The 9,360-nt window shown below is 61.6% G+C and overlaps 1 protein-coding gene across 1 annotated transcript; it reads left to right on the top strand.

Annotated features, from left to right (window-relative positions):
* The first annotated feature begins 6,994 nt into the window (after positions 1-6,994).
* LOC133754074 (uncharacterized) lies at positions 6,995-8,266 on the top strand. The gene is made up of 2 exons (XM_062184669.1): positions 6,995-7,498; positions 8,210-8,266. The coding sequence occupies exons 1-2, from the start codon at positions 6,995-6,997 to the stop codon at positions 8,264-8,266; spliced, it is 561 nt and encodes a 186-aa protein (XP_062040653.1).
* Positions 8,267-9,360: the final 1,094 nt, after the last annotated feature.

The raw sequence follows: 9,360 nt of genomic DNA, 5'->3' as shown, positions 1-9,360 counted from the left end.
AAATTATTGTCTCAAGAAAATAACCTTTAGCCGGCGCCGTGGCTTAACAGGCTAATCCTCTGCCTTGCAGCGGTGGCACACCAGATTCTAGTCCCAGCTGGGGCACCGGTTTGAGCCCCAGCTGCCCCTCTTCCAGTCCAGCTCTCTGCTATGGCCAGGGAAGGCAGTGGAGGATGGCCCAAGTCCTTGGGCCCTGCACCCACATGGGAGACCAGGAGAAGCACCTGGCTCCTGGCTTTGGAGCAGCAAGATGTGCTGGCCGCAGCGGCCATGGGAGGGTGAACCAACGGCATAAAGGAAGACTTTCCTCTCTGTCTCTCTCTCACTATCCACTCTGCCTGTCAAAAAAAAAAAAACAAAAACAAAAACAAAAACAAAAAAAACCAATAAAATCAAAAGTCCTTTGGGAGGAGTTACTACTAAGAAGAAAAAAAAAAGAATATAACATTTGAATTCCAAATAGTGTGTTATTTTGTTAGATATAAGATATGTTCCTGTGAATAATCTAATCACTTAAAGAAACATCTATGTGACGTACAGCTTGTGTCATTGAGAAACAGTTTTCTTTTGTAGTTAAAGGCAGGTTCTGGAGTTGAACTGGGTTTGAGTTATATCTAAATACTGAGTAGCTGTGTGATCATAGGCAAATATTTAACCACTCCATGCACCCATTTTCTATTTCAGATTTGAGGGTAATTGTAACTGCTTCATAGAGTTGATAGAATTAAGAATTGAAGCTAGAGAAATGAAATACAATGTATGCCATCAGTACGTAACAGACATATTTATTTCACTTGAAAATGTAATATTCTGGAAGGTGCAATCTCAGGCAAGAGTTAGGGAAAAAACTATAGTGGAAATTCCAAAGAAGGAAGAGGGATGCTATGCTCTACATGGAATGTGTGGATGCACAGAATGAGTAGAGGAACAACACAGGACTCCAGTAGCCAAGAGTCTAAGTGCCAGTTTTGGACACTGAGGTGAGATCAGACTGCAGTAGTGCAAACAACTGGTGATATAGTTTCTTGGAGAGCCTGGCATTGGTCTGACCTGGAGCCCTGTAGGGAACAGGATATCTGCCAACCTAGAGGGAAGATAAAGGCTCATTTTTCTCCCCCACCCCCAATAATTATGCCTTACAATTAACTGAGAGAGAGAGGGCAGAATTTTGGGCACACAAACAGCTGCACCACCTTGTGTCCACAAGCCCAGCAACCAACTGCAAGGAGATGCATGAGTCTGGCTGGGAGGACTGACAGGGGCCTGAGTACCCATGTAGGACTGTGAGATACCCCAACATATTAAAAACTCTGGGGCTCACCTGCCTAGGAGGAGCACCCATAGGTAGCTGGCTCTGAGAGTGTCTCTGCCACTCTGTGGATGGGATGGACTGGTAGGGTAGAGTGGATCCTTGGCACTGCATGACTGTAGGATCCTTGCATGTTGGGACTGTGGAAACACTATGGTTGCATCCAAGTCACAGGTGTTGCTGGGTCTCTGGGCAATCAGGATGCCCTGACTGCCTGGGGTGGGTCATCCTGGTGGGATTCATGCTCACACTGATGATTGCATGGATCCTTTATGTGATTCTGTGGCAGCATGGATGAATATTTTACCCAGTGTGGTTAGCACCCAGGCATTGATTACCATGGAAGAAAGGAGGTGAAGATGAAAGTACTACACCAATACAGCTGATTAAACTCTCTCTTCTGTTAAAAAAAAAGATCTACCATGCCCAACTTGGGTGTCACCCTTGATACTCCCCCAACACTGGCACACTAAATAGAGCTCCCACACATAGCCAGCACACATCTCTGGATATTCACTGAAAGAACAGACACTCCTCCAAGCCACAGAGGAATGACCCAGAGATAAAAGTAATCAGAGGGGAAAATACAAGTATCTCCAAAAATGCCTAAACATAAACACAGAAATTCAAAAATCAAGAATAAGGAATACAAAGTGATGCCCCTACAGAAACACAACAGTTCAATACTAGATTGTGAAGATGAAGAGATTGATGAGGGCTGGGAATGTAATTCAAAAGATTAATCATAGGGTTATTCAGAAGCAATCAGTGTTAAAGTAATGATTTAAAGAAATTAAATCACATGAATGAAATTTTTGCATAAAATTCAGATTTTAAAGGGAAACAAAATGAATTCTTAGAAATGAAGAATTCATTAGACTAAATAAAAATGATGCGGAAAACCTTAACAACTGAAATGATGAGGCAGAAGAATGAATATTTGAGTTAGAAAACAAATCTCTGGAATTTTTACAATCATACCAAAAAAAAAAAAAAAACAGAAGGAATTAGAAAAACTAAAAACAGTGTTACAGATTTATGGGATACCATCAACCCAACATACATGTCTTAATAATTCCTGAAGGTGTGGAAAGAAAAATGGATGTGTCCCCCTGACTGCAGCACCCAGCCGACGCCCACCCTAGGTCCCTGCCACACGCGGGGGAGCCCATGCCGAGCTATGAGCTTCGGCTCCCTCAGCCTTCCCAGGCACCTGGGGGTGACCCAGTGGATTCGAGCTCTGCCTCTCACGCTGACCATGAGCTAAAGAGAACACAAAACTCCAAGAACCAAGGCTGCAGGCCCAACGCAGAGGATTCCAATTAGATTCCCATGGGCCTGAGCAGCCTGGCTCTGTCCAGGCTTTAGCCCCCAGGGTTTAGTGCGCGTTTCCTACTCCCAGCCTGCGCGCGGGCTCCCCGTGCTCTGCCCCCAGCAGAGAGGCGCTTGTGCCCAGCGCTAAGTGCTCTCTGTTCTTGTTTTGTCTGAAGCCCCTCAGCCGGACCCCACCTGGCCACGCCACCCTACTCTGGCTGGACGTTCTGGCGGCACTTTCCGGCCCTGGCCAACGCTGCAGGCCGCTCCGGGAAGACACGGGGACGGAGTCGCTGGGCAGCGCGGAGGCAGCTGACCCGGCCTGTAAGTTTCCCCGCTCCAGGCATGGCTCTACAGGGGCTGGGCCAGCAGATCCCAGAGGCCCTGACGGGAACGGGGCTGTCTGGCTCCGGGGCCTGCGAGGGAGGGGCCGCGGGAGCGTGGCTGCGTGAGCCGGAGCCAGTTACTCAGCCTGTCTGTGCTTCCCCCCCTCCCAATCCTCAGCTGTGAATCACAGGAAGTGAGCTTGTAAGGGTCATAGAGCTGATGCAGGGCTGGCACTCAGCCCAAAGGCTGCTCCCCCAGCCCACAGGCCACACCCCTGGCTCACAAGCCATGCCCCGGCCCATAGGCCACACCCCTAGCGAGAAGGCCACCCTCACAGGGCCCTCCCCCACCTGCAGGTCGCACCCCTGGCCCACGGGCCACGCCCCTGCCCACAGGCCGCTCCCCTGTCCCACAGTAGAGCACTTGGGTCCAGTCCCCAGCTCTCACTGCTGTCCCCAGCTCCCTGCCGGTCCACACCCTGTGAGGCCGCCGTGACAGCTCAAGTGCCAGGGACCCTGCAACCCACACGGGAGACCCGGATGGAGCTCCTGGCTCCCGGCCTCGGCCTGGTCCAGCCCTGGCTGCTGGCTCTCTGAGTGAACCAGTGCATGGAAGACCCCGCTGTCACTCTGCCCTTCAAAAAGATAAGGTAGATAAGTAAATGAATAAAACTTTAGGATGTTTAAATCCAAATCCGTGGGCTTAGAACGTGCCTGGGCTTCCTTTAATCAGCCAAGGGCCCAAGAGAGAAAGGCCCGACTCCCGGGGGGGGGGGGGGGGGGGGATGCAGGCAGCGTCTCCCTGGGCCTTCACACCCACGCGCACCCCCACCACAGCCCCACCCACAGGGCAAGGACAGTGCATGCTGGGAAAGTGTGCTTGGGCTGCAGGCCGTTTTGCACCCAAATAATCTTTAAGACATTTTCAAGACTTGAGCAGCCACGATAGGGAACCCCACTGCTGGTTCAGTCCCCAGATGGCCACAGCAATGCCCACCAGGACTCGCCCCAGGCTCATGGTGTGGGTGCAGCTGCCCCAAGGAGGGGGCCCTGTGCGCTCAGGCAGCGTCCGTCCGCAGTCACTCAGCATTGAGTTCAGGCCCCCAATTCTCATCTGAATCAGGGACAGGAGACTCGGGTTGGATAATCCTGGGCTCGAATTCCTCTCCTGCCTGGGACGATGAAACCAGAGTTACCGCTCCCAGGCAGGCAGCTCTATGCAGACGGAAGTAACCCTCCACACCCCACAGCTCCAAAGCCTGGGGGGCAGATGCCTTGGGTTTGACTTTTCAGGGAGGGTCCCTTTGGTGTGAGGCTTGGGGGTGACCCTCTGGCTCCAATCTGTCCTCATGGCCACATGGCCACGCTGAGGGGTCAGTGCCTCCTGGGCAGGGACCAGCCCTCCTTGTCACAGTCACTGCTGGGCCCTCCGTTGGCCCCGACAAGGAGAGGAGCCACGCCGGCGTCACACACACCCAGTGTCCCAAGCCCAGCCCGCTTCCAGCTGAGCCCCGTCTGAGAGGGGGGGCTCCGTCTCCTGCCTGTCTCTGCCAGGCAAGGTCTGGGACCCAGGTGCCCACCGGGCAGGACGGTAATCTCCCTGCCGGGCCACTCCCGAGTCCGCAGTGCCGAGCACGCGCACAGAACGGTGACCTGACCATCTTCTGCCAGGACGCACCTCTTACATTTTTCTTCCTACTCATTTGAACGGGAGACACAAAGTCAGAGACAGAGACCACCGCCTGCTGGGTCAGTCCCCAGACACCGATGGCCAGGGCCAGGCCAGGCTGAAGCCGGGAGCCAGGAGCTCCATCGGGTCCCCCAGGTGGTGCAGGGGCCCAGGGTGCGCACGCGCGGGGGCTGGCTGGGCGTACAGCCGGGACATGCTGCGCCTTCACAGCTGCAGCCAGTGCCCACCCCGCTGCCTGGAAGGCGCGAGGGGATGGCCATGGCTGCCCCGCCCCAGCTCTGCCGCTCCGCTTCCTCTGCCAGGCGGGGCAGTGGGGGGAGCGCGAGGGGCCACAGGTCCTGTAGGCCTCTCCCCAGCCCCTCCCGGCGCACTGAACTTCAGCAGAGCCCACCGGAAGCGCAGGACCCTGGTGGCCCCGGAGATCAGCATCTCGCTGAACCCAAGCGAGGGCTCCCTGCTGTCCAACGACTGGACACGCCAGACGACCTGGACATGAACGTGGATGACATTCAGACCCCCGACGAGACGGACTCTCTCGAGTTCCTGGACGACGGTAACGAGCTGGAGTGGGAAGGTAAGGGCCACGGGGCTGTCCCGGTCTCGGCCTCGGGTGCGGGGTGCGGGGGCAGCGGGGGCACGGAATGGCGCGGGTTCACGCGCACCTGCACTTGTCGCCACCGCGCGGGTCTTCCCTGAGATCCTCGAAGGGGACCGCAGCACGCGGCCTGCCCGGCGTTTCGAGCGCTTGCTCTGGGCGCGGGGGGGGGGGGGGACACGGCTGGGATGTGGCGGGAGGGGACATGGCCCCGCCCACGGGCGTGGGCAGCCACCACACAGAGGGCGGGACAGAGTGGGGGCCCAGGACGACCCGGCCCGCTGTCCACACTGCCCGGGGAGCGGAAGCTCGGGCCAGGGTAACCGGGTGGGGTCCTTGGAAAGGGTGCCCGGCACAGGCCTGGAGGGTGGCGAGGGGTGGAGGGGCCCGGCAGGGGCTAGGGGAGAGGGAGGCAGGCGCAGGTCTCACAGCCCCAGTGGCCACAGCGAAGGCTCTGGCGAGAGAAGCAGAGCAGGATCGGCCATGTCTGATGTCCACGCGTGTGGGGCAATCTCGCGGTCACGGCCAGGGAGGGCAGGTGGGGGCGGGGCCCAGGGAGGAGTGGGCGGGTGGGGGCCCAGGGAGGAGGCAGGAGGGACTTCACTCCAGGATTTCAGAGAGCAGTAAACAGATCCGCTCTAGCGATCGCACTCTTCCTAGGTTTTCATTTGCTTTTCTTCTGATTTATTTGAAACACAGAGTCAGAGAGAGAGCGAGCGAGCGCTCTCCCATCCGCTGGGTCCCTCCCCACATGGCTACCATGGCCAGCGCTGGGCTAGGCTGGAGCCAGGAGCAGGAGCTCCATCCCGGTTTCCCACGCAGGTGCAGGGCCCCAGCACTTGAGCCCTCACTGTTGCTCCCAGGGTGCGCATGCGCAGGGAGCTGCCCCCCTCCCCCAGTCTGATCCAGGATGCCCCTGTCTCAATCCCCACACCACACACGGGTCCCGACTTCCCCACTGGACGCTGCCCAAGGCAGAGCGAGGATGGCGCCCGGCGCTCAGCGGCAGAGCCGAGCCCGAGAGCCAGAAGGGGGAGCGCTGTGTGCGGGACCCCAGGGCAGGGCAGGCCGGGAGGGCGCCCGCTTCCCCCATCAGATCCTGGGTCCCTCCCCAGCTCTGCTCCGGACTCCGCCTGCAGGGGTGGCCCGGGTGCTCCTGGCCAGCACGGGGAGACCCGGATGGCGCTGCCGCCCCAGCATGGCAGGCCTGGGGAGTGACCGGAAGGGAGCTGGGTCTGACTCCCATGGCACAGCTGTGGACCCCAGTTCCCCCGCTGCTGTCAGCAACTTGGCTCTGCCGAGGGGTGGGGGACACGAAGCAGCCCACCATGACACCCCCGGCCCTCCTGCTGTTTGTGTCAGGAAGTGTTAGGAGTCAAATGTCCGGGAAGCGCAATCATGGAAGGCTTTCTGGAGGAGGTGGCACTTGAGCCAGGTCCTGTCAGGGCACAAGCAGCGCCAGGGCGGGAGAATGAAGGCAGCCATGAGAGGCTGGCGCGTCCAGTCCAGGGGTGCTGCTTCCAGATGACACCCCGGTGGCGCCCGCCAAGAATAGGCCTAGGGACAGCGCGGACCTGTTTGGGCATGGCGCGGCAGAGGACAGCGCTGCAGCCAACGGGCGCCTGTGGTGCAGGTCATCATCGGGGAGCAGGAGTACCGCATTGACCTGCACGCGATCCGGCGGCACAAGAAGGTGGTCACGCAGGAGGTGAGGCCCCAGATACCGGTGCCCACCCACGGTGAGGCTCCCCTGGGAACCCATGGTCACCCCGGAGGCCGGACCCCCCCCAGTACCCGTGCTCACCCCGGAGGTTGCCACCCCCATACCCGTGGTCACCCACGGAGGTCGGGCCACCTCCATACCCGTGGTCACCCAGGGAGGTCGGCCCCCACCCCATACCCGTGGTCACCCAGAGGTCGCCACACCCCGTACCCGTGCTCACCCCGGAGGTCGCCCCCCCCCCCGTACTCATGGTCATCCCGGAGGTCGGATCCCCCTCTCCAACCAGGGGTCACCCCGGAGGTCAGACCCCTGTACCCGTGCTCACTCCAGAGGTCGGCTCCCTGTACCCGTGCTCACCCTGGAGGTCGGACCCACCCTCAAACCCGTGGTCACTCACAGAGGTCGGCCCCCCTATACCCGTGATCACCCTGGAGGTCGGCCCCCCATACCCGTGTTCACCCCAGAGGTCGGACCACCCCCCCCCCCCGTACCCGTGGTCACCCCGGGGCCAAGCAGGCGGAGCCGGCGGGGGCGGGGCAGGGTAGGCAGAGCTGGTGGGCCGGGGGCGGGGCGGGGCGGGGGGAGCGAGGCCACTAGGGAGGGCGGCAGGGCGGGGCCTGAGTGGGGCAGGCAGGGCTGGGCTGGGCCGGGGGCCTGGCCGGGGCAGGTGGAGCCGGCGGGTTGGGGCCGGCACAGGGAAGGTGGAGGGGCATGCGTGGGGCGGGGCGGGGCGAGGCCGGGCGCGAGGACCCGCCCACCCAGGCTTTCCCACGCAGGCGCAGGGGCCCAAGCACCCAGGCCATCCTCCACTGCTCTCCAAGGCCACAGCAGAGCTGGATCGGAAATGGAGTGGCCGGAACTGGAACCCGCACCCACGTGGGATGCGGCCCTGCAGGCGCCCAGCACCGTACTCCGCTCCCCCTGCGCTCTGCTCTGGGCCCGGGTTCAGTCCGTGCGCTGTTAGAACCATGGGCCCTGAGCGCGGCCCCGGTTCCTGGATTCCGCCCCTCGAGGGCTTCAGGCCGCGGAGTGGAGGCCTCCCACCTCCCCCGCCAGGAGACGCTCGCGGTCTCCCGGGGAACGGGCGACGCCCTGGGCCGGGGTCCTCGCTCTGCCAGGCCAGGCCGCTGGACCACAGCCTCCGCGGGTGTTAAATGCGCCGGGGGGTGGGTGGGGGGGCGCTGCCTCTGTCCTTCTCCCCTTCCTCTCCCACCCACCTCGTCCGCTTCCCGCCCAGGCCCTGCCTCCCTAGGCCCGCAAAGCCCTGGGGTCGTCCAGCACAGTGATCAGGAGGCTCGGAGGCAAATGATGGCGGGTGGCAGAGCCTCCGCAACGAGTCCCACAAGCACCGCGTCCCCGCTGTCCCGCGGCTTTTCCTCGAGGGACCGGGTGCGGGGCCAGGTGCAGGCCAGGCGCCTCCTCCCTCCCTGGCCTCCGCTGCCTCCTGGGCCCCTGGGTGGGCTCTGGATCTCGCGTGGGAGTCCCCGGGCCCGAGGGAGGAGGTGCCCATCCTGCGGGAGACGCGACGCGGGGTGGGCACTGCAGCAGGGGGCGCCCTCCGGCACCCAGCCGCCCTCCCCCAGCCCCGTGGCCGCCCCAGAGCCCCCGGGGTCCCCGGATGTCCTGCCATGCAGGCCAGGTGCACCTTTGGCGCCCCATGCGTGCACAGCTGCCCCAGCGCCCACAGCCCGGGACCCTGGCCCCTCCTCCCTGCACGGAGGGCGCCTCCTCCCCCGGCCGCGTCCCGGCCCTCAGCCTCCAGGAAGGGACCTTGGTAGGTGGTGGGAAGGATCCAGCTGCTCCGCGGGCCCTGCGTGGCAGGCCTGGCACAGGAGTTGGCGAGCAGGCGGCGGGGCTGGGAGCAGCTGCTCCTCCTGGGGGCAGGGGTGGGGGACTGCTCCCAATCAGAGCCTTGGCAGCCCCTGCAGCCCGGTGCCGTGGGTGGCCACTCGCTGGCTGCCGGACTCCCGTCGCAGCTGCCCTCTCCATCTCTCCCTCTCCCCCTCCAGCTCCGAGGGTCCCAGGCCATGGGGCCTGGGCAGGTGTAGGGTCGGCCTTGCTCTGTGCCAGCATGGAGGTGCTGGGCACCCCGGTGCCCAGTAAGGCCGGAGAGGCCGCTGTGAAGTGGCAGCTGTACTAGGACATGACGGCCAAGATGTGGTGGATGGTGAGTGGGCGCCGGGCCCACGTGGGTCAGCGTGGTGGTCCTGGGGCCATGTGGCCGGTTCAGCGGACCCCTGTGGGCCCAGGGGAGGTCTGTGGGCAGGCAGCCCCGGGGGCTCCAGGCAGGGCCAGGGGTGGCCACGTAGGGCAGGGCTGGGGCAGCTCCGCTAGCTTGGGCACCCTTCTGGAAGCTTCTAGGGGGCCAGGCCACAGCCCTCCGGGCTGTGGCCCTGCTGTGGG

This window comes from Lepus europaeus, chromosome Y, assembly GCF_033115175.1.
Source record: "Lepus europaeus isolate LE1 chromosome Y, mLepTim1.pri, whole genome shotgun sequence".
Taxonomy (NCBI): domain Eukaryota; kingdom Metazoa; phylum Chordata; class Mammalia; order Lagomorpha; family Leporidae; genus Lepus; species Lepus europaeus.
The sequence above is the reverse complement of the archived record's forward strand: the minus strand, read 5'-3'. Positions and strand labels throughout refer to the sequence as shown.